The 24,655-nt window shown below is 49.7% G+C and overlaps 1 protein-coding gene across 15 annotated transcripts in view; it reads right to left on the bottom strand.

The window, feature by feature from the left end:
• RYR1 (ryanodine receptor 1) overlaps positions 1-24,655 on the bottom strand; it is a 120,050-nt gene that overhangs the window by 47,956 nt on the left and 47,439 nt on the right. For all 15 annotated transcript variants that reach the window (XM_078380001.1, XM_072980040.2, XM_072980045.2 and 12 more), the window contains 27 exons: positions 24,225-24,433; positions 22,983-23,365; positions 22,171-22,303; positions 21,233-21,393; positions 19,949-20,114; positions 19,625-19,711; positions 19,298-19,524; positions 17,190-18,114; positions 16,416-16,616; positions 15,156-15,267; positions 13,769-13,918; positions 13,309-13,582; positions 12,118-12,232; positions 10,421-10,553; positions 9,557-9,651; positions 8,804-8,939; positions 7,768-7,954; positions 6,787-6,898; positions 6,383-6,503; positions 5,984-6,153; positions 4,856-5,076; positions 3,842-3,932; positions 3,459-3,599; positions 2,390-2,553; positions 1,575-1,653; positions 1,281-1,370; positions 282-419 (listed from right to left, as the gene is read on the bottom strand). In XM_078380001.1, the coding sequence (XP_078236127.1) occupies positions 282-419; positions 1,281-1,370; positions 1,575-1,653; positions 2,390-2,553; positions 3,459-3,599; positions 3,842-3,932; positions 4,856-5,076; positions 5,984-6,153; positions 6,383-6,503; positions 6,787-6,898; positions 7,768-7,954; positions 8,804-8,939; positions 9,557-9,651; positions 10,421-10,553; positions 12,118-12,232; positions 13,309-13,582; positions 13,769-13,918; positions 15,156-15,267; positions 16,416-16,616; positions 17,190-18,114; positions 19,298-19,524; positions 19,625-19,711; positions 19,949-20,114; positions 21,233-21,393; positions 22,171-22,303; positions 22,983-23,365; positions 24,225-24,433 (5,021 nt within the window). The remainder of the gene's footprint in view (positions 1-281; positions 420-1,280; positions 1,371-1,574; positions 1,654-2,389; positions 2,554-3,458; positions 3,600-3,841; positions 3,933-4,855; positions 5,077-5,983; positions 6,154-6,382; positions 6,504-6,786; positions 6,899-7,767; positions 7,955-8,803; positions 8,940-9,556; positions 9,652-10,420; positions 10,554-12,117; positions 12,233-13,308; positions 13,583-13,768; positions 13,919-15,155; positions 15,268-16,415; positions 16,617-17,189; positions 18,115-19,297; positions 19,525-19,624; positions 19,712-19,948; positions 20,115-21,232; positions 21,394-22,170; positions 22,304-22,982; positions 23,366-24,224; positions 24,434-24,655) is intronic.

The following is a 24,655-nucleotide window of genomic DNA, read 5'->3' as shown; positions in this document are numbered from 1 at the left end:
TCAGAGGACTCTTCGAAGCAAAACGGGATACCTCATCAACTGTTTGTACAGTTACACGAGGAAAAATACGGAAGGATAACTAAACACCAGGACATGTCAGGGAGGGACCTCTGATTAGAAAACATGGAGAGTGGAAAAGGGTCTTAGAGGACACCCTCCTCCTTAAAACCACCCTCTTCTCAATTGTTTTTCATTGGGGTGGGGGAAAACATTACTCCTTCTTCCTTACACCCCAAAAGTTCTTCCTCATCTAGAAACCAGACGGGGGGAGGGGGGCAAACCTGTGTCTGTGAGATCTTCCGCGTCTTCTTCTTCTCGCTCTTCTCCTCGTCCCCTTCCCGGGCCTTCTCGATCGTCCACTCCCAGGCAATCATGGCTTTCAAGGACTCCTTGATGGGCCACCTGTAAATCTCCTTGTCCTGCAGGCGGCAAAGAAGATGCCAAGTGGCAGGCAAAAGAAAAGGGGGCAAACTCTTCAAAAGCTACAAAGCTGGTCTTTTTTTTCCTCGTCTTTCCTTCTGGATCAGAATCAGCCCTTAAAGGATTGCCAACCTAAGAACAAGATTTTGACCAGATAATCTGGAGCAATGCATTTGAGGCAAAAAGTTAACGAGGCCACGCTCTGGAGCTAGGGGAGACTCTCCTTTTATATCTGAGCCCCTGATCTAGTTCGAGGGTCAAATGATCTGTTGCAGATCTCATGTCTTCTGAAACTTATCTTCGAGCCGGGCCTGGACCCTTTCCTCGCAGCCTTTAACAGACGGCTCAAAACAAGGCTGTTTATCGAAGCCTTTGAGAGCAACCTCTCTTAACATGCTTGTTGTGACTGAGTCATTCAGTCGTGTCCGACTCTTCATGACCCCATGGACCAGAGCACGCCAGGCCCTCCTGTCTTCCACTGCCTCCCAGAGTTGGGTCAAATTCACGTTGGTCGCTTTGATGATGTGCTACGGATCAGCTATTCTGATCTTTCCCGTGCTGCCATCCCCTGTTGTTGCTGCTGTTTGACATACTAGTTGCTTTGTATGTGACCAGCTGTTTCTTATTATATCCATTTATATTTAATTTATTTTGGACATAAACCACCCAAGAGGGATGCCCAGCACGGATCATGCAATCCATGGGCTTAAGGAATAAAATAATAAATAAATAAACATCCTGTCTCTAAACCTGATACCAACTCTAAGCCCAGCCCTTCTGCTGACTTTAGCTGTAACCACTACATCGACCTTAGCCCAAACCCCATTTCTTTTATCGGGAAGGACAGGAGAGGGCCTTACCTTCTCTGAAAATGTTTTATAGGGCCGCAGCATGGGATTCGTCTTGGCTTCCTCGTCAACGGTCTCACCGAAACTCCAGTTGTTCTGGATCTGCAAGGCAGAAATCAAGAGGTGTTGAGTCTCCTCTAGGTCAGCTGGGGAGCCAGGAAATTTCCAGCCAGCCTTCTCCCGAGAGATGACGGGAATTGTAGTCCAGTGCTCCGGGAGGGCAGCGAGGTAGCGAAGGCTGGTCTAATGCAAAAGGAGACGGGAGAGCCACGAGGCCACGCCACGGCCACCACGAAGGCTCCCTACCTTATCAAAGGCCCATTTCTCATGCGTGTACTCCGCATATTTGTTGATGAAGGAGTCCAGCTTCTCGGGAATGATGACGCTGTGAGAGGGCAGGAAGAGGGATTTAGCGGAAGGCAGGGGGAAGCTGAGGCTCGCAGGGGCGGACCACGGAACCCGCCTCTGAGTGTTGTGTTTGATGGGATGCAAAATGCTGGAGGCAGCCTCCCCAAATCACTAGGCAACACTGTCCAGACATGGTAGCCCCTAAGCACCGAACTTGCACACCTGCATGATTCCCACTCAGGTAAAGGGCTGTGAGTATGTTATGTGCCGTCAAGTTGCCTCTGGCTTATGTCGACTCCATGAATGAGCCCTCTCTCCAAAGCATCCTGTCACCTCAACAGCCCTGCTCAGCTCCTGCAGACTCATGCCTGTGGCTTCCTTGAGGGAGTCAGCCCATCTCGTATTTTGGTCTTCCTCTTTTCCTGCTGGCCTTCCACTTTTCCCAGCCTTAGGACATTTTCCAGAGCATCCTGCCTTCTCAGGATGTGCCCAAAGTAGGACAGCTCCATGGGTTATAGACAAGAGTAGCTCCCCACTCTTTAAACTTTCTAACTACCGTGAATATGCACAAAACCTGGAAACACGCTGGCGTGTCTTCTCCCGGCCTTCCTAACCAGACCAGTGGCAATGGCATTTCAGCAATGATTAAGTAAAATATCTGAAAACGGCCATGCTACCCAAAGGCTAGGTAAAGAGAAACTTCCTTTTGCTCCTCATGTTGCTAATTTTAGTGTAGACCGGAGGGCTTGGCCCCTGCTGCAAACCTCACTCACTTGAGCGTCTCCACCGGCTTTGGGTCAAAGTTGCCCTCGGCATCCACGGAGGCCTTCTTTTCGGTCTTGGAGGAGTAGCTGGCGTCCACGTAGTCAGGAGGGATGGCCCCTGCAATGGCACACAGGCAGGGCATGGCAAGCTTGTACAGTTCGGGGTCAAATTTCTGGGCACCGGAAGGGAGAGAAGAGGTCAGACAGAAAAGCAACTCAGTGAAGAAGAAGAAGAAGAAGAAAAAAACCCGCTCCATTCCAGCCTTTCAAGTAACCGTTTTTCCCAGCCACTGTGCCCACAATCCAGCTGCTACATCTAGTTATTCTTCGGGTCAGGTCTTCACAGATAAAGGCAGGCGGGCAGGCAACGGAGAACTGAAAGCCAAACGGTGGGGGCCCCACTGGGGTGGAGGAAAGCTTCAGGGCCATCATCTAACCATGCAGAGCGAGGAATTACACACGGCCGGCTCTCTGTCCTAATGAAATTAAGACTGCTGGAGAGCTCAGGGGTTGAGGTCTCTCTGGCTACGGAGCCAGAAGTTGTGAGTTCGAATCACCCCACTGGGGCCTCCCTTGACAAGGAGGTGGACCTGATGATCCACAGGGATGCTTCCAGCTTGGCAGTTCTCCAGTGAGGATGAGGAATAGGTGGCAGTGTGAATACAGTGGCTGGGACTGCCTGTAGTTCCCACAACCTGATTAAATGTGGGAATTACAGATAGTTCCAAGCGGGGATTATAGAACCACAGAACAACGGAGTGGGAGGGGGGGAAGGAGCCGTTGAGCCCAACCACCAATCTGACAACAGCGAGGAATGCCGGGATTTGCAAACCAGCAACATCCACAGGGCTGCACTTTAACCATCCCGGCTTGAATCACCCACACTCTTCTAACCAGCAGGTTTAATCTGGCTCATGCCTGGTGATGCCCCTGCGGCCTGCCACTTCACGATTGAGGTCTACCAAAGCAGACCTGGCTCCCGGTTCCCATTTCAAGCCCTGCCCTGTTCTGCCAATGCACTTGCCCTCTTTCCTAGTAGCTTGGCCACCGAGGCAAAGCCCCTCCTATGGATGCTCACCTTGTGGGATAACGACTCAAAGATGCCCCAGAAGAGTTTCCTGGTCAGGTGGAGCTCCTCCTCAGAGGTGACCCCATAATTGGCCCAACCGGTGGGAAGGCAGTAGTACTTCCAGCAGCGTTCATAGTGGTTGGTCAGCAGCTGGACAAGGGAAAGGAAGACCGGGGTTAGAAACAGCCACGAGGCTGCTTGCAGCATCGGAGAGAGACATGCCCCACCGGCCACATTCCGTACGACCACATTTCCAACAGGGAAATCCGCACATCCATGCACGCACCATAAGCTGGAGAAGATGCTTTTTTTTTTTGACGATCACTTCCAGATGCTATGGTCCCCTATACACACACACACACACACACACAAACACACACACCACGACTTACCTTCAGAGACATTTTAGCAAACTCATTGAGGATGGGCACATCAAACACCAGCCGGCGCAGGAGGTGCTGAAGCATAGAAGGCCGGATATACCTGGAAAAGGGGAAGGGTGGCGGAAGGAAAGCAGGAAAAGGGAATAGCCAGGCATTACAGAAAGTTGAGACACTGACAGTGGGTTAAATCTAATGTCAACCCCAGCGGGTGCAGACAGACTGGAAGGAATTGGGCTGGTTTGTCACAATTAAGTCCCATTGGTTTCAATGGGTTGGCTTGAGGTGAGACTAACATTAGATTTCCTTAGGATGTCATCGGGTAGGTGGAGGTTGCATTAGGGGTTAAAATATGTTACAGACAAGGAGAGGTAAGGAAGCTCAGAGGAACGGCGGTCACAGAGCCTTATTATTGGTCTGTAAATTGAATACCCAGCTTGCTGGGGTGGGCGGGTGGCCAAGTGTAGCCTGTATAGTTAAAAACTGCAAACTGCCCAGACTGTGCTTTAAGTGCTATGAGGTGGTCTATAAGCAGCACGGTTTGCTTTCTGCTTTTATTAATAGTTTAGAAAGAAGGGAGTAAGACCACCTCTTGGCTCTCTTACATTTCTGGCCTGGGACACGAGAGACCTGGGTTCAAATCCCTATTCAGCCCCAGAACCCACCAAGCGACCTTGGGCCAGTGACTCTTCTTCATCTGATCTATCTCGTAGGGTTATTGTGGAGATCATGTGAGCAGGAGGGGAGGAGGGAAATGTCAATTTTTTTTTATTTTCAAAAAGCAGCTTAGACCTATTGTGGAGTTCTGAATTTCTGAAATTCAGAAGCCAGCTGCCTGAAAATCTGCGGGCACCAGGTGGAACAGATTCACCAGCAACAATGACGACGTTGCAAACAATATTGAAACGATCGCCTCCATTGGCTAGAGGGGCCGACGATGGATCGGGAGGAGGTGGAACGGATCTCAAGGGCCCATGACCGCCCACCTCAGGGACAGGTTACCCGGCACCCTGTCCCGCCTCGTACCTGCACAGCGCCATGAGGCACTCCTCAATGACATCTCGCTGCGCCTTGGTGAGGGAGCGCCCACGGGACAGGCGGTAGATGGTATGGAGCATGGAGTCCACCATAATGGCCCGATGCTCGGTGCCGGCGAAAAGAGGGGCACACTTGGTGATGAGGGGCAGCACAGCAGAGCAAAGGTAGCGGTTCAAGGCCAGAGCCATCTCGGTGGTGCTGAAGGCAGCCTGAGGTGGAGGAACGAAAGAGCACGAGGGTTACCGGAGAGGAGGTTCCCCAGGGCTCTTTAAGCAGGTCTAGCGAAGGATCCCACTTAAAAGTCTGGAAAACTGCTGTCTGTCAGGGTTGACGATACAACAGGACCCCCTTAGCCATGGAGGATCGGCTCCATACATTCCCCCACCCCATGGATGCTTTAAAAAAAGGGGGGATGGTAGCAAATGCTAGATACATAGCATGGTCTCTGGCTCCTCCTAGTGACCAGTTCTGTTAATTTCACTTTGAGAAATGCACATTTCTAGGATTTTTCTTTTCCTATTTTTAATATTTCCAGACCATGGATCAGGGAGTCAGTGGAAACAGATCCCATAGATAACATGGGGTCCTATTGTGGCAGGTTGAAAGGGCCAGTCACCTGACTCGCTCTAAGATCACTTTCCTAGGTCCCTCAAAGAAGACTGTAATTCAGTGACAGAACAAAGGGTTTTGCAGAAGAAGAAGAAGAAGAAGAAGAAGAAGAAATAGTAGTAGTAGTAGTAGTAGTAGTAGTAGTAGTAGTAGTAGTAGTAGTTGTCGTCCCAGGACCCCTTTTCTCAAAGGAGTCTGGGATGGAAAGGACCCTGGGGAGAGGCTGACAGTCCAGGTCTAACCCCAGAATGGAAGCACGCAGGATCTGGCCAGGAATAAAGCTGACTTCCTATGTGCTTCATCCCTGACCCCGGCTAGAGGGGGTTTCTGAACAGAAAGGAACACGGTCGCTCTTCGTGGGATGTCTCCCAAAACGGACCGGGCCGATGCTTGATCTTCCCTTTCCCTTTCCACCCACCCTCATTCCAGCCTAGTCATGAAGTTCAACGCCAGGGCCAGCCCCCCCCCCGAACTGTTCCCCCACCCCCGTCCTGCTCGGGCGCTCACCGTGTCCAAAGAAGCCGCCGCCCTCATGTCAGGCAGGAAGCCCACCTCCAGCACGTGCAGGAGGAAGTCCTGGTTGTCGATGCCGTAGACCCGGTCCAAGAACAACACCATGGGAGCCTTGTGGTCAGGCACGAAGCTGGCAGACATCTTGGGCTCAATGACGTTGCCGTCTCGAGAAGGCAAGGGAACAACGTAAGCCTTAGGATACGGGATCGAGGGACTGTAGGGCAGGGGGAAAGCTAGGGATTCCTGAAGCCACCTCGGGCATGAACAGTGAGGAGGCAGGCGGGAAAATCAGTGTTACTGAGACCTGAATGTGGGGAATTTGGGGGAGGGGGAGGGAGGAAAGAGGAAACGGCGCACCCTGAAATCCCTCTTTGCCCCAGCTGGCCGGCTTACCTTTGCCAAACGAAGGGATCTGCAGGGGGAGACTGATGACCCCAACCAGGTCTTCGATGGGGACCAAAGAGCGCAGGATGGCCCTGATCCGGAGGGCTTCGCCCTTCCCAGCCTGAATGAGCTGTTCAGGGGAGGAGGTGAAGACAAAAGGAAATGAAGCGGATGGGACGCCCTCGGGCCCAAGGACAGATTGGGAGGGAAGGGGGGGCTGAGAGCGAGAGCCCGCTGAGAGGAAGCCGGAGGACGGAGAGGGAGGGAACTGGTGCCGGGTGAGAGGTGCCGAATAGAAAAACAACAACAACAAAAACAACAACAAAAAACATGCACAGCGTTTTTCTGAGGACAGGAAAGGGGACCCCCGTTCCTACGATTTAGGAGGATGAAGAGAGTGGGGTGGTGCTTACATGCATCTCGGGGGCACAACGCCCCAGCAAGTCGATAAGTGCAGCGTAGAAAGACATGACTGCATTGCCCAAATGCACCCGGTACTCCTCGTGGGTTTCCTCTCCCCCAAACCTGGGTGAGAGAGAAAGAGAAAGAGAAAAATGTGGAGAGAAGGAGCAGGGTGAGGCAGCGTCAGCCCTACATGCAGCAAAGGTGGGGGGCTGGGTGGATCATGGGGGAGAAGGGCAGGATCACAAATCCAAAGATGGGGTTTAACGTGTGTGATGAAGCGCATGCAAAAACGCAACTCCAGCCAGAGAGCTTAGGGAACTGGTCAGAAGACTAACATGGAACAAGGCAGAATACAGTAGGACCCCCTTATCCACAGGATTCACTTATCCACAGTCTGAAAATATTTTAAAAATTAAAGGAAAAATCCCAGAAAGGTATATATTTCTAAAGATGGTCACCAGAACTAGTCGCAAGAGGGAGTTAGAGACCCTGCTATGGGTACCATTCATTATTAAAATAGCGTTTGCTCTAATCCATATTTTTCAGTATCCACAGGGTGCTTAGAACCGATCCCCCACGGATATGGGGGCCCCTACTGTACAGCGATGTATTGGAATACTACATCCATGTTAATGTTTCCGAATTCTCAGCTCTTTCTTAAAATGACCATGCTTCCAAGCTCTCATGGATTCGCGAAGGGAAAGAAAATTAAATTGGAAGGAAGCAGGTTTTGTCTCAGGCTCAAAACCCCATCTGGTCTTCCATCAGCATGTGAAGCAACCGTAGGTGGGGATGGGGAGGGTGAAGGTGAGTCACAGAGCCTACACAGAAAGTACATGTGAAAGGTGCATTGCGGCAGGTAGAGGTAAGACCCGTTCCACAAAGACTATGCTGGTGTCCTGTATCCACACTGAATCCTGCCCCTATGAAGCATTTCCGGCCCCCTGCAAGCTTTCCCATGGGCCTCTCCCTTTTCCCTTTTCACGCACAGCTCCCGACGGCGGTCCTTCTTGATGGTGGGCCCATCGCGGGCAGGATCCTGGGAGATCTGGATGGCCTCCTCAATGGCCGCTAGAAGGCCATTGCCGCCTTCCCCTCGCAGGGCTGGGCCAAAGCACTCCGGACGCCGGATTAACAGGCGCACGACCACGTTGGCATTCTCTTCCACACTCTCCCCTGTGGGGAGAGACAGGAGGGTGGAGGGGCAATGGGAAAACAACATTAAAACAAGCTGCAGGGGGCGGATGGGAAGACAGTGACTCAGAATAAGGACTCTAGTCCTCCTGACTGTGGTGCCAAAAACCTTGACCTCTGTTGTGGGTGGTTTCCAGATCAGTCCCTTCATTGGGGCAAATATTACAATAGGGGTTGGTTTGTTTTTTGAAGGGAGGGGGGGGGAAAGGCAGTGGCTGAAGCTCTTTGTCTGAAACACCTGGCAGGACTGATTTGGCCCACTGACTGCTTAGTTCGTGACCAGGGCTTTTAGGCTTTTATGATTTATATCTCACCTTTCCTCCAGAGAGGTGAAGGCGGTGCAGAGGATTTCCCTTCTCTTTATTTCAGAATCAGAAGAACACTTCTGTGAGGGAGGTAAGCCTAAGAAGACGGACTAGCCCAAGCTCATCCTGAGAGATCTTATCGCTCTGTGGAGACTGGAACCCAGATCTTTCCCTTTCCAGTCCAGTCCCCTCACCATTACACCTCACTGTCTCACACAGAGAAGCCCCCATGTGGTTCATATGCTCCCCAAATCAACGCCAGGGCTGTGCAACGATTACAGCTCAGCTCAGTTACATCTCTACCACGTTCAGCAATGACTCCTCCATTCTGAGAAACCACCCATTTGAAGATGTTGTGTCAATGGGAGAAAGATGATGGGAACACAGCCAGGCACCCCCTTCAGGAGAATGACTGGGGTGGTGGCAGTGGCTTTTATTTGCCATTCTTGAGTTGTGACCGGAACAATTCTAGCCTCGTCACTCTTTGAAACCCCTCCCCCAGCCCTAACCGCACAGCCGAGCTCACCGTTGACAAAAACGGTGAAGCGCAGAAAGTCCAGGTACCGCTCGCCCCCACAGGGGTTCCAGCCGATGTCGGGGTACCCCTTGGAGAGCAACATGGGGCAACTCTGCAGGCCTGCCCCCGCCAGATACGTCACCACCTGGAAAGGATGGGGAAAAAACCTGTCAGGTTCGCTTTCTCCAGCATTTAAAGGTATTAAATCTTGGGATTCTGGGGTGTGCACGGGAGAGGGTGGAATCCTTTTAAAAGGAGAATCACAGCTCTGAGAAGCTTCTGGGGCAGCAACTCACTTTTCTGGGGGAGGTGATGACATTTTAGGGGGACAGAGGGGCAGGGGAACCTAAAGGACGAAAGACTGGGTGGAGGGGAAAGAAAAGGGAGGGAGGCATTTAGATCCAGAGCCACACTTTGACCTGCCTTAGGCTGAGAAAGGAATTGTGCTCATAAGTAAGGGATGCAGGTCACGAAACATAATAAAAGGTTGCAGGTAACGGACAAAGCCGTACTCATGAAAATCAAAGGTTCAAGGATATGTTATTGATCTCTGGCCTTTTTTCAATCACCCGCTCAAACCCAGCGGCTTGAGAAAGGAAGAGGTGGGATGTCGTTGCTAGGTGACCACCACCAAGCTCATCCCAAGCCTTCCTCACTAATTGGACTAATTGAACCTTCATGTTCTTTCCCCCTCTTTTGCTCCCACGGTTCAGCTAACTCTCCCCACCCCCACCCCGCTCCAGCCAATGGCTCCTCAGGTACCTTCTCCAGGTCTTGCTCCTGCAAAGCCAGGGCCAGCTCGTTGTTATCAATGACAGAAGCAGCCGCCACGTCCAAGGGAGTGGATCCGCGCATGCCTAAAGAGGAAAGCGAAAGGTAAGAAGGCACTTCCCAAAACTCAAGGGCAAGGTACAGGCCCTTGGAAGGGGGGGGGAGAGGAAAAAAACAGAAAGAGAGAGACAGATAGAGAGGACACACCAGAGACCTCTGAAGTGGAAGCCAGGACAACATGACAGGAGATCAACCTTGTCCATATTAGGTGCATGAGCGAATGAATGGACTATGAATACATGTCTAACTTTTCCTTACTATGTCGACGATTGCTGTTTCGCCCAGAATCAACCTACACTGATTAACTGACTGACTGACTGATGGACTGATTGAATGCTTGATTGTATACCTCACCCATCCAGTGGCCAAGCCACAACTCTGGGCAGCTACAAAAAACATAAATTGGAGGAACAGAATTAAAACAATAAACACGGGGAGGGGAGGGAAGAGTCCACACTAAAAACACCCTCTCTAATAGGCAAGCTACATCTAAAAAGTGACATCTCAGACCTTTGTAATATATCTTAAATGTCCATCAATCACAGTTCAATGAAGTTTTAGCCCATTAGCTACATCACCAGACACACCCCAATCAGGAAAAATCATATTTAGTTTAGGAAAATATTCACATCTAATTTTTTAAAAAATGTCTGAAGAACTTTCCCTGTCCTTCCCACGGAGCACCCAAACACTCTTGAGATGCACTTCTTGCCCACTTCATGCAAACACCCTCTAGCACTTTGATGCTCGTGAGTATCGTTCATGTCTCTACTCCCGAGAGGGCCCGATGCTCACCCAGTCCGATGCCGCTGTTCTCCAGCAAGTAGCTGAGATGGTCGAACATGGAGCGCTGGTTCTGGCGGCTGATGCGACAAAAATAGCACAGGAAACGGCAGCAGTTGGTCACCATCTTGGGGAAACGGATCTCCTACTCAGGGATGAGAGAGCTTCCTTTACATCTTTGACAAATGTCCCGCCTCATCTCCCCAACCTCTACTCTCTTGCCCCACGCTTGTCTCAAGGTGGTTCCATGAATCAATATATTAGATTCTGTCTTAGAGGGGTGTCAACGGAGCCAGAGTATGTGAGGGACGAACTGGACTCCCCAAATAGGGTTGGCACGTGATCTAAGACGCCTCAGTTATGAGGCAAAGAATCAGAACATGGCTCCTCAAAAGTGGAGCCTCCAACCGGCACTCAAAATTTACCCCTTCTAGCCATTTCTAAGCCATTTAGAAAGCTGAAGTCTGAAATCGGCAGAGATCAAGATAAAGCAAACAATAAGTCAAAGAAAGGGCTATTGTGAGGCTACCTGTCTATCCAAGGCAGTGTCACTGAAAAGCTGACATTTAGGATAGGAAAAATCCAAGATACATGAATTGTTGGCAATATTTACCATATCCTGCATGTAACTGTATCACATGGTCACACAGAAGAAAAGGGAACCATTCACCAAATAATATGCTTATATGTTCACTTGACCCTTGCTGACCAATTAAATCAACCCCTTCTCTTGGCAGGCAAAATGTACCCTCCTCGGCTTTGACTAATTGTTTGCTTGTTCAGTCGTTTAGTCGGGTCCGACTCTTCGTGACCCCATGGACCAGAGCACGCCAGGCCCTCCTATCTTCCACCGCCTCCCGGAGTTGTGTCAAATTCATGTTGGTTGCTTCGATGACACTGTCCAACCATCTCATCCTCGGTCGTCCCCTTCTCCTCTTGCCTTCACACTTTGACTAATTAGAACTGCTTATTAGTCTTTGTTTAGAAGCCAGCTGGTTCTTGCTTGACTAACAGCATGGCGCCCATGTAGAATGATCCATGCAGGATGAGTACCTCTAGCTCATCTCGCTGAGAAATCCATTTCTTATCTTGACTTCTTTTATCTTTCCTTCCGGCTATTCACCTCGGAAGCATTTTGCAAACTCTACAGAAGGCCTGTGAGTAAAACGTATTGTTTCTCTTTGACTTCGAAGCACCATTTGGCTGATTATTGATGCTGGTTAGTGGAGTTGGTTTTGGGAACTTTGCTGTTTCATTCTAACTCCTGGGTTATTGCATCTTTCCATTGTGTAACAAAGAGGAGTGAAAGTTGTTCCTACTGCTACTACAAATCCCACTATCAGTTAACTAGAGAAACATACAAGAGGGGTGTTTTCACACTGAACAGTCAAAAGCTGAGGCCTGCAATTTATATCATTAAAAGAGGCTAACATTCCAGCCCAGAGCTCCAGACAAAGTACAAACAAGGAGCCCGGTTGTTCCTCTGTGCGATGCTAAGTGAGCTCTAGTCTATGCAAGGAAGAGAATACGATGGTAAAGGGGGATGCTTCAGACCACAGATTTCTGATAATTTGCAAGTAAATACTAGGACGACGCCTAGGACTGAAGAGGTACCGGCCACTGCCACGTCACTCTGGCCACCCCATGTCCTTGTATCCTCTCATCCAGGAAATGGGGTCCTCTGCTGAAAGAAATCTAAGCTCGCTTACCTTTGAATCACCTCCTCCCAGGACGTTCACCATCACCTCCATGACGGTTTCGTGCATGCCCAGAGCTCTCATCAGGTTGGGGTGCTGGTAGAAGACCTTGTTGTTCATGATGTTGCTGCCAAAGAGAAATACAGGGAGGCGGGCGGCCATCAGAGAACACACGACACAGTATGGGGGTTCAGGGAAAAGACAGGATGGTGCAGGAGGCTGCCCGTGGCATAGAGAGAGAGGTTGCAGTTGAGAAGCACCGCAGTGGAGTGCAGGAAATGCCAAGTAAGAAAGATTGGCACTAAGAAAGGCAGATATGAAAAGGATGGCCCTCCAGAAATGGTAGCTTCCATAAGCCTTCTCTATTGCGCCTGCTGGCCGGGGCTAACGGGAGAGGTAGTGCGCTTTCTCTGCGGCAGCTCCCGGGTTATGGGATGCTCTCCCTCCACTCTTTTGTCCTTCCACTGACCGCTGAAGACTCTCTTTTTTTCAGGCAGGTTTTTGACCATCAGGACTCAGTCCCTGAATGCCATGTTTAAGTTAAGATTGTTTTTAAATGTTTGTCTGCTTTCAATTTTTTTCAGTCAGGCTTTATTTTGTGTCTAGTTTAAATGTTTAACTTATGATGCCTTTTCATTCTATTCTTGTAATATTGTGAGATGCCTTGGGTCCCCCTTTCTCAGGAGAAAGGCAGCCTAGAAATAAAAGAAAAGCAAGTGCAACAATCCATAAAGGGGTGCTTTCCCCCTACTCCTGGCTTAAAACAAAGCAAAAGCCAGAGAGCTGAGCAGAAGGGTCAAAGAAGGGCTATCTCGGGATAGGTTCTCTTTGCAAATAAGGAAGAACCAAAATTCGTTCTTATTTGTGAGCTCACTAATAACAGCAGAAGCTTCTCAGGGGAGAAGTTCAATGCCTAATTTCAGAAACCGAGAAGCGTCAGGCCTGCTGGTTCCTTCCCCAGATGGGAAGATCTCCCAGGAATACTAGGAACCACCAACCAGAGCTAGGAAGAACTCCTGCCTGAAGCCTTCGGGAGGTGTTGCCCATCAGGAGTTTACAATATGGGGTGAGACGGAGCCACGTTCTAACTCCGCCTAAAAGAGCTTCGATGTCCTGGTGAAGAGAGGCAGACACCGAGCGCTCCCAGGAGGGAGGAAGGGGGGACGTGAGAGTCAGTAAGGCCTCCAGGATGGAACTGCCTACCCAATACTCTGTATCATCAGGTTCTCCTCCTCTGGCCCCATCTGGACAATGAGCAGGGAGCGGATCTGGCCCAGGCACTCCAGCAAACTCATGGTATCCTCCACCGAGTTGGCGTTGATGGTGTAAGCCTTGGGCAAGGCACGGATGAGCTCACCGAGGCAGTCGTACTGGCGGTGGAGGAGGCTGAACATGACCCTCACCAGCTCCGGGCTCTGGATGAAGGACTCCTGGGCCCAGTGGACCATGGTGTGCGAGATCAGTTCCTGAAGAGTGCCTGTGTGGTCAGGGAGACGAGGTTTCATTATGGGATTGCGTTTTGCTGCAAAAACTGCAGTGGCTGAAACAAACTTGGGAGGGGTGGGTTGTACGACACACGGCCGGGAGCCGAAGACCCAGCCAAGCAACCCATCCGTTGGCTGCTTCCTGTCCCTCCCCCCTTCCACTCCTCAGTGGCACCTACTGGGCTTCGGAGCCTCGGGAGGAGGCTGTTCCTCTTCCGTTTCTTCCTTCTTCTTGCGAAAGCTTGTTATTTTCTCAACGAGGCTCATCAACCGCCGGTGAAAGGATGTGTCTTCCTCCTCCTCTTCCTCCTCTCCCTCCGCTTGGATCCCTGTCAGGAAAGCAAGCCGAGCGGATGAGCACTCAGTGGAAAACGGAGGATCGCACGCGGCCCAATCTGGGATCCAAAGAAGTGGTAAAACAGGGCAGGCGACTCAAGTTCACAAAACCCACAAGTGGAATCCAGCACCTAGGACACAATGTGGGCATCTGGCCAGATCTCCTATCTTTAATTTGTAAAGCAAGTCTGCAGTTCCCTGGATGTTCTTGGACTAAAGTTCCTCTCAAAGTCTTCCCCACTGGCTATGCTGGCCAGGATTTCTGGGAGTTGTAGTCCAAGAACATCTGGGGGACTTAAGGTCAGGAACCCCTGGTCTAGTCCTTACATCTCCAGAGAGTGTCCTGGAAAGAAGTGGGTTAAACCCTGAAAAAGCTTGAAAAATGCTGAGCGGGCAGGATGGAGTCTTTCTTTCTCAGCCTATGTGTTCTTCAAGACTAGCAGAACTTCAAGTACATAAAATAAGTGCCTAAGAATCCAGCTTCCTATATTTGGGTCAAGGTTCAGTTCCTTGTGTTCCAGAATGTATTTATTATTTTATTTACAGTAGTACCTTGGTTTGAGAAACAGCTGTGTTCTACACGATGTTACGTAGTATGGAAATGTCACAAACTGAAATGCCCATTGTGCTACGAGTGCTATCAGCACAATGCATCCTGGGAAAACCCTTTCATAGTGCGGAAAAAAAAACACCCGTAAACTGGGGCTTTATTTCTTTTGGATTGCAGTTCAGAAACCAAAAATGACGTAAACTGAGGCATTCGCAAACCGAGGTACTACTGTATTTAAAATATTTTCACCCCGCCTTCCTCCTTAAAAGGATCAAGGGGGTTTACAACCGTCAAAAGACCAACATTGAAAAACTAAAAACAGTAAGTATACACGTATTTTTAAAAAAGGGAGTAAACAAGTATTCTATTTTTAAAAAAGCAAATAAAGGCAACACTAAAAACAGATTTCAAAACAACAGAGCACCTTGGCACAGAACTCATTTTTTAAGCCTCAAAAGCACCCCAGATCTCATTGATGCTGGGTCCCCATTCCATTTCACCCCAGTTCTTGATTTCAAATGGGAGATTCTGTTCTCTCGCTTTTCAGAACTGCAACGTCCACCAGCTGTCCCCAAATCCAGATCTGGGAGGGCTACATTGGCCTGATCTCTGGTCTACCACCTAATTCTATTTGATGTGAAGACGGGGGGAGGGAGGGGGAGGAAGGAGAAGCTCCTTACCACAGTGAGCCAACAAATCGGCATGGAACTCCAGCAATTCGTCACGGATGTCCTCAGGTACCGGACACTCTTCCTCATCTGCCCCGTTCTTAAAATGCAGCAGCATGTTAATCTATCGGGAAAAGAAGACACCGCTTGTAGCTCACGGAGAGGGCAGGCTCCATACCTCCTGGGTGAGGTTTCTCATTCTACCTTGAGTACAACCCCTGGCACATGACTGGCATGAAATATTTAACCTTGGATAGAAGCAAATCCTGGACTGTGCCGTTAAAAAGATGGACTAGCACCTTGAGTGTGGCATGGATGTTTAGACTGGACACTTGCTTAGAAGAAGACCTTGGAGAAGTGAAATTTTCGCGTGGCAGCGGCCAGAATCCTCTAGCTGGAGGATGGGGCTAGCTAGGGGATTTTGAGAGTGGTGGGTGAAAAAAAAAGTTGCTTTTCCAAGCTCCACTTCAGATACCCATTTAATAGACAAGTACTTCTGGACAGTTCAGTGGTTTAGTGCCTCTGGCTTCAGGGACAGAGATTGGGAGTTTGAATCCCCACCATGCCCCCTTGACGGGTGCTGGACCTGATGACCATTTAGGGTCCCTTCCAACTTTACCGTTCTAATGCGATGATGATTAAGTAGGTGTCGAGTACCTGCACTGTCATTTGCAGTGAAGAGAACATATGGAGGATACCACACCGCCCGTATGATGCTTTGTTTTTGTATCATTGTCTATGGTGTTGTATTTTTCATTGCAGGCTACTTTGACTTTAGTTTAACAGGGAAGTGGAATATCAATAACATGCCAAGCAAACCTAAGGCTGGTTCAGGTGACTTTGAAGGGTCCTTCCCAGTAAAGCCGGGGCATTCAGGAGGCTCACAGGCCTCACTAATGTCCTCAGGCAGGCTGAGCACCTTAGAAAATAAGCGAGGATGCTCAGCAACACGTGCGGTTTTTGCCTCCAAAAGGCTGAGATGAGATTTATCCCCTGAGGGGGAAAACACAGAAAAGCCCAGAAACATAGTAAGTCTCTTTGCTGGCTCAGAAACTTAGAAAAACTGGGACAAGGGTGTTACTGTTCACATTAATCACATTTTTCCCCAGAGTTCAGTCCAGGAAGGGCACTTGCTTTTAAAATCTGGCCCCCACCAGGCTTTCCCCTGCACTGAGTCCCTCTTTTCAGTGGCTTCCAGGGCCAAAAAGGGCCCGATTCTCTTGAGCCCTTCTTTCTGCCCTCCTCCTCCTCCTCCGCAGCCCCATTCAGCACCTGCTCCTGTGGGGGGGAGCGGAATTCCCGAGTGCGCCGGGCGGTCTCGGCGGCCGACATGGTGAAGGCCTGCATCAGCGTGTTGTAGCGCTTGCGCTGGTTGGTCTGCATGTTGTCCACGTAGCGCTCTGAGAAGGCGATGATGGCTTCGACGCGGTGCTGGAGTTCTCGGTCGCAGAAGAATTGCAGCAAGTAGCACATCTACGGAGAGACCGAGGAAATGAGACCGGAGGAACGAAGAGCAGAAGGGGCGATCTCTGTCCAAGGCCAGCATTACCATACTCAAACCTTGAGGTTATCAGTGTATGGCTGTGGTTCCCAACCATAGGTCCCCGAAGGTTCTTGGACTCAAACTCCCAGAAGCCCTCACCATGAGCTGGGCTGGCCGGGATTTCTGGGAGTTGCAGTCTAAGAACCTCTGGGGACGCCAGGTTGGGAACCGCTGGCCTAGGGGATCCCCGTTGCCATTGCCCTAGATTTAGGAACCAAAGTAGAGCCCCACTGGGTCTGACCGAAGGCCGCTTTTAGCCCAGCCTCCCAGTCACACCTCGGCCGGCCTCTGCCAACCTGCCCACAAACAGGACATCCCAGGACGTCTCCTCCCACGGGTGATCCCCGGTGGATCTCCGGTGCTGAAGGGAACATACGTTCTGAGAAGCCACGGGTCCTCCATATGGGCGCCCAACGTCCCTCAACGCTCTCTAATATGTCTAGGAACGGCCCGAGCCAAGGTTTGCCAGCCGGGAAGGGAAGCCCACAAGCCGCCACCGTTACCTGCAACTTCACCGATTCGGGAAGCTTCATCTGCAGCAGGCCTTCCTCGAACCCTTCCTCTTCCTCTCTGGCTTCCGCTTCTCCAGCCTCGATGGCTTTGAGCTCCTTCTCGTCCCCTTCCTCGGCTTCCTCCTTCTGGCCCCCTCCTGCCTCTTTTTCTGCCGCGTAATCTTCCTCTTCCTCTCCTTCGGCCAACTCTTCCTCCTCCGCCTGCTCTTCTTCTTCTTCCACCTCCTCCCCGCCTTCCTTCTTCTCCTCCTCCTCTTCCTCCTTGGCCTCTCCGAAGACGGTGGGCTCAATCATTTTGAGGATGTGGCGCACATCCTCGTCCTCGAAGATGCCCATGATGAGAAGGGTACAGATCAACTTGAGGACCGGCACAAACTGGAACTCCACGCTGCCCCCGACAGGGTCCCGGGTGTGCTGCCCGCCGTCTTGGACGGCCTCCGTCAACATGTTGATGGCCTTCACCTTCAGGATGTCCAAGGGGATGGAGGGGCTCAGCTGGTAGAACTCGGAGTTGATGTTGACGAAGCAGGTGTCCACAAAGTGGAGAGGAGGACGTAAGCAGGTGCTCATGCCCACCCCCGGCAAGCCCGGCTTCTTGCTGCTGTCCGGGAAGAGCGTGATGGTCTTGGTCTCGTCCGTCATGGGGACAATGAACTCGCTGTTCATCATCAGCCGGGAGCGCTTGGCCGACTCCAGGTGCATGCTGATGAGCAGGTCGTAGTAGCCGCTGCGCAGCAGACCGGGGAGATGGTTGCTCTCGATGGTGTACAGCAGCTGTGACTCGTCCACGTGGCTGCACAGGGCGTGGGCCACCCGGTTGTTGCCCAAGGCGCACACCGCGCAGTAGAGCTTCAGGGTGTGCGAGTGGAATTTCAGCAGGTCGAGGCGCTCCGACAGCTCCAGGATGTCGATGCACCTGCAAGAGGATGATGGTAGAGGAATGAGCAGAGGGTGAAGAGCGCAAGGAGGGTGTGGTGCTCTCGCGGCCGGCCACCAGAGAACATCAGTGGCTGTTCAGAAAGGGCTGCGTGACAAGGATTTCGAAATGGATGGTGGTGCCCTGTCGTTTCTAAAGGTGTTTTAAACATTGCTTTTGTTTAACGTTTTAATATAATAATAGTTTAATTCTTTTTTTTTAAAAAAAATTGTGTACTTATCTTTTTTAAAAAAAAAGCTTTTAAATCATGTCTTTTAATGACGTAAGCGGTCTTGGGCCCTTTTTTAAAGGAGAAAGGCGGAGGAAAATATTTTAAATAAAGAAATGTATCGGGGAACTGCAGGACAGCTCAGGAGCTTAAGTCCCTGGTTGCCGTGACGGAGGTTGGCAGTTCAATTCCCCCATGGGGTCTCCCTTGACAGGGGCTGGACTTGAGGGTCCCTTCCAGCTCTGCAGTTCTAAGATGATGATGATGATCATGACAGAGCACTAGATAATTTGCAAACTCTCCCCTCTATCTTCTTTTCTCAAGGCTAAACCTGCCCAGTTCTTTCAGTCTTTCCTCCTGCAGTTTGTTTTCCAGCCCCCCTGATCCTCCTTCTTGCCCTCCTCTGAACTTCCTCCAGTTTGTTGACCTCCTTTTTAAACTGCAGTGTCCAGAACTGGATGCAGGATTCCAGATGAGGCCTAACCTAATTCTGCCTGGAACTAATAGCGGTAACAAACTGTACTTTTCATTTCTTGCCATGTGACTATAGTTTTCTACCTTTCTATATTTTAGAATTTCTTCATAGAGGTGGGTGCGAACCACGGACCGGTGGTTCGGCCACACAGCTGATCCGTGGGTGCCCTGCCTTCCCTTGCCCCCACCTCCTCCAGGGGGCGCCACTCAGAGGCAGGGCTGGAAGCTGCCCTGCGGCCTCTTGAGTAGCCTGAAGATCAGCTGGGCTGCCGAACTGCTGAACTGCAGTCCACGCCCATCTCTGTTTCTTTGCCTTTCTTAATTCCTTCTCATTTTGGATCATTAAAACCTTCTTTAGATGCTGAAGATCAGCTGCTCCTTTTCTTACAGGATGGCACCACTTCAACCACAGAGGATCATTAATCAGAGACTTGAATTTGACTCTTTGGTTCTGTTTTGAGGGGATGATGGGAGACTCACCGACTTTCTTCCGGGATGTGGAGAGCCATCATGATGTTGGGCTCTGTGCATTCAACCATCCAACCATGCCGGTCGCTGAAGCGAGCAACTTCCACTCGTAAGAAGTCATTGGGCATCCGACTCCAGGTCATTGGAGTAAGCGTCTGGATGGCCAGTCGAGGCGGGCACTGAGGTTCTGGATTCTTCCGCTCACTGCGGAACATGGCGGCCGAGATCGGCATGATGTTCTGTCCAATGAAGGGAGCAGAATGAACCTGGTGGCTCTAAGAGGCAAAACTTCCCAGGTTTTCTCTACAATTGGTGTAACATGAAGGGATAAGGCCTTACCTTTAGCTTGCCCAGTTCAAACTGGATGACATTCTGGCTTGTTGGGAGAGCGAAGACAGCAGGAAACAGCTTGGTGTTTGGCTCGACCTGGAGAGGGACAGGATTATAAGAAAACACAGTAAAAATATATGGAGGAAGTAACTTTTAAATTACATTTTAAGGACATCAAGCCTATGGCCATTGCCACATCTTACTGCGGGATATCCAAAAAACTAATGCTGGGTTGCGTGCACAGAAGCCATAATTTTGTCCGACGAATGACTCCTACTACAGTATTTTTGGGAAAGACGTTCTGCTCTTCCGTCACGAAGAAACCTGACTCACCTGGAAGAAAGTGTTGACCTCTTTCCCGTTGGCTGTAAAGGTCATGAGGCCTGTCGCCAAGTCGACAAGGCAGCCGATGACGAGGTCTACCGTGCTGACCCGGGTTTGTTGGGTGTTGCTGACAAAATCTCCTCCCCAGACCATGTAGCAATTGCTTCGCTTGATGCTGCCAGGGGGGAAAAAAGAGAGAGGTGTGGTTGATGTCCCTGGCCAACCGTGCCTTTCCTAAAGTATTTTGAGCCTCTAATCCTTCTGGCTTTGATTTATAAAACCCTGAATGGTTTGGGACCTCAAGGCATGGCAAAATGCCTCCTTCCCACAGGGACTGCCCATCCCACTCGCCCTTCACAGGTGGGTCAGCTGAAGACGCTGATCCTGAGATCTCTGGAATGACTTACCATAGGAAAATCACCTGGCTCCCTCCCTGATGTTTTGAATGAATGAATGAATGAATGAATGAATGAATGAATGAATGAATGAATGAATGAATGAATCAATCAATCAATCAATCAATCAATCAATCAATCAATCAATCAATCAATCAATGCATACATACATACATCCAATACCGCTCCATTGTGTCAAAGTACTATTCTGGGTGCTTTACAAACAGTTAAAGCAGAACTATTGCAAAACAAAACACCAAACACTAAAACATACCAATAACAAAACGAAGTCTAAAAACTGGAAAACCCAATGGTGCAGTCAATTCTCAAAACATTTTTATTCCGGCAGGCTTACCAGAATCAGCCAACTTAAGATCCTGTGAGAGCATCATCCTTTTATCTTTATTGCTGCCTGTTTGGTCTATTTTTAAACTTTTTAATTTTTCACTGCTCATGTCCTTGTTATTTAATTCGAGTTAGTTTAATTTGGAGCCTTTTGTTATACTATGATTTATTGTGTTGTAAATCGTCCAGAATGACAACTGATCAGATGGGCGGTATAAAAATTTAATGAACAAATGAACAAACAAACGAATGAACAAACAAACAAACAAACAAACAAACAAACAAACAAACAAACAAACAAACAAACAAACAAACAAACAGAGCAGGAAACTACAGTGTGGTTGGACTGTAGATCTCATCAACCACAGGCAGAATAGGTCATGGTTGGAGATGATGAGAGTCCTGGGTTCAGCAGCATGGGGACTTCTAGGAACTACATCTCAGTGGCCTCCACCGTTTGTGGAGTTTCAGTTCTTCCCTGCCTCCAGTCTGGCCTCGGGGATGGCATCCCAAGAGACCCTCAACGCACAGCACGCGCTGGGCTCAGTCTCACCTGTCATGGATGTTCCCCTTGTCGTCGCCCATGGTGACCGTGACGCTGCGCACTTTGGTGAGATCAAAATTCATGTCGTGCTGGTGGTAGTCCGGGGTGACCCAGCCTATCCAAACACAGGTGGGCTCCTGCCCCGCAAAGATCCGGACTGAGTAGTAATACTGAGAGGAAGGGAAGGGAAGAAAGGGGTTAGGATGGAAGCCTCTTCCCAAACATCTGAATTTAAACTAAGTGTGTGGTTTCTGGTTATGTCAAATGTGGACAAACTGTGGTTAATTTAAACCATGGTTTCTTGCAAGGGTGAGGAACTGCTATCAGCCTGAATTCTATTTCAAAGACATCATGGGGGGACCAAATTGCGATGTGTAGCAGATCCCAGGGCAAAAGGGAAGGGCCAACTGGAACAATATAATTTAGAATCATGTTCTAACCACTAAGCCTCAGGAGAGGCCTAGACTTCTAGAAGAAAGTTGTATAAAGCCAGGGAAAGCACCCAATGATTGAGTCATGGAGAAGGGGGCTTGGTTATCTGGAAAAAACCATTCATTCCCATGGCCCAAGGTTCCTTAACCTGGCTTACTGAAACAAGCTACAATTAAACTATAATTTCTAATCCTAGCTTGTTCCAATAAACTACTGTTTACAAACTGTTTACAAACAGTGGTTTATTGCAGTTCTGTGGTTGGATGTAAATACAAGCGGCACTCATTTTCAACTAGGAAAACTGCTTCCAGTCTCTTCCTCTCTTCTGAATTTGGGAAGGAGAGAGAAGGTAACGGGAGGGCTTAAAGCATTTGATAGTTCAAGCTATGACAGAAAATTACAAGATTTGGAATTACCTAGTTTGAATGTCATTAAAAAGGCCCTCCACTTTCTTCTGTGGAAGCAGAACCCTTCCTAAAGGCAAGCCCTCCAAATAACCAAGGTTCTTCTATTACCGTTGTGGTGTTCATGATGATCTCTGGGTCATCTCGGTCATCCGGAACCACCTCCTCTTCCAGCCGGGGCATTGTAGGGACTACAGGAGTGGGCGTAATAAAGGTGGTCGCCTTCTTGGCTTTGAACAGGAAGCTAGAAAATGTTGGGAATGAAAAGATCAGAAAAGTGCAGGTGGCGTTCCCTCGAAAATCGTAGCTCTCCCTTGGAAGCTCTCCCTACTTCCTTGGAAAATGAGTGCTTCTACACTCATAGGGACTGGCTTTATGGCCTGTTCCAACACCTTTTGCTTCCTGAAATGGACGACAAGATGGTGCCCTATTGACTGACTCCACAGACTAAGGGCCACCAACAGGACAGCGTCTTCTGACGTATTTGAGGCCAGGAGTTTGTTTAAAGGGGTAGAGGGCAGGTTTGGGAGGGGGCACATACATTGAAGCTTTTTTTCCCAAAAGAGGGGAATAGCCAAGGAGCAATGGCTGCTTCTCAGGCAGTGGCTTCATATTTCTTTTGACTCTAAAAAAACACTGTCTGACATGATCTTCCTCACAGTCTGTTTTGAATATCATCATTCTACAGTTGCTTCCCATTTTCAGCAGGTGGGTCCACATTGCTTTCCAGACAATAGCCAGTAAAACATCCCCCCATATCAGTGGTTCTAGCTTCGGGGGGGGGGGGAACCAGATGTTTTGGACTACAACTCCCAGAAATCCTGGCCAGCAGAGCTAGTGCTGAAGGCTTCTGGGAATTGTAGTCCAAAAACACCTGGGGGCAAGGCAGCTGCTCTCCCCTCCTGATCTGGTGGCGCCCTCACCCGCGTTTGGTCTTGCTTTTCTCCGTGGAGGCATCTTTTTCGTTCTCCGCCTTGGGGGTCTCCTTGGGAGGCTCCTTGGGTGTGGCCGGAGGAGCGGGGCCCTGCTTCTCCTTCTCGGCCTCTTCCGCCTCCTTGCGGCTGGCGCTTTTCTTCAGCTGCTCAAACTCCGAATCCAGATCGACATCTTTGACCTCGTCCTCGGGGATGGTGAGGGCGTGGGTGAGCGGGGTGGTGCCGGCCACAACCTTGAACTTCTCGTGGAACTCCACAGGCATGCTCAGGCGCAGGAAGAGCAGCTCCACCACTGCGTTTTGAGAGCCAAACGTCTTGTGGGTCAACTTCAGGCACGGAGGGTTGTCTACCGTGCCGTCGATCCGAGACACCTGCAAGGGAAGGAAGCACGGAGCAAGAGAGAGGGCTAAAGGCTTGGCTCCTTCGTTGGGGGCTTTCCAACCCTTGTTCTGGGGGATTCTGGTGTTTCTTGGACGCTGATCTAGATTAAAAGATCCCACATCCCTGAAAGACCACTTGCTCACCAGGACGGATCTTTCTTCCCAACAGGCCAGCAGATACTTATATTAGAAGCACTCTCTCAGAATGCGTAAACTTTGAAAACCACAACCCTGAACAGCAGCAAGGTTTCATCTCCTCACGGGTGTCTTCCTTTAGGCTGTTTCTCATCTCCACATGTTAAACGCTGAGCATCCTTCTTATAGCTCTGGCCCAGTGTCTCACCTCTCATACAAGCCCTCACTCCTTATATTTTTCAAGCAGAATCTGCCTGTTCTCAGTCAAAGATCTCTCTCTGGACCGCAGATGCCACCCATTTCTCTCTGTGGCTCCAGAGCAATGTTCGTCCCCTTACTTTTCAAAACTCAGATCCCTTCTCCACTCTCACAGTCTCCTTGGAAACCACACCCTCGTGTGTTTTTCATGGCTTGGCCCCTTCTCATTTCCTGCAGAAGCCCACCTTTCTCTCCTTCTGGTATCTTCTGCATAAGCATCAAATTCCTTTCTGAATTTCCTAGCCATTCCAAAATGGCCCCCTTCTCACCTGAAAAAGGCGTGTTGTTGTTTTTTGCTCTAAAACACTGTTTTAGACTTTTATTTGCAACTGACGTTATTACTGAGCCTCAAAGCGATTCTCTGCCATTTTATTTGAGCCCACTCAACAACTCTTAACCAGGAAAACAGGGGCCCCTTCTTCATTCTTTTGCGCCTATCCTTGTCTCCTGCGCTCACCTCGTAATGAGGGTGCTCCGTTGGCACAGGGGAAAACTGCGGCAGGCTCTTGCTGAACCACATGGTGATGTCCCGCTTCATGTTGATGGCAAACGGCTCAAAGCCTTCCTGCAGGCCGCAGATGGTAAAATACCGGAGGCTGCTGACATCTTGACCCAGGTTGAGGCGCCCAACCTGTGACAAACCCAGGCTGCAGACGGGGATAAAGCCTGCCAGCAATGGGGAGAAGGAAGAGAAGCTGAGCCTCCTAGTTTCCTTCACCTCTTTTCCTTATTTATATTTTCAGTTTTTCAAATTTTCAAATTTTAAAAATTTGAATTATTTTTTTTAATTTTTGAATTACAATTTTATAGTTTTAAATTTAAAAATTTTAAATTTTAATTTTAGAGACTTTCCCCCAATATCTGAACCCAAGGTGACTCACAACATGA

Source organism: Pogona vitticeps, chromosome 9 (genome assembly GCF_051106095.1).
Source record: "Pogona vitticeps strain Pit_001003342236 chromosome 9, PviZW2.1, whole genome shotgun sequence".
NCBI lineage: Eukaryota > Metazoa > Chordata > Lepidosauria > Squamata > Agamidae > Pogona > Pogona vitticeps.
The sequence above is the reverse complement of the archived record's forward strand: the minus strand, read 5'-3'. Positions and strand labels throughout refer to the sequence as shown.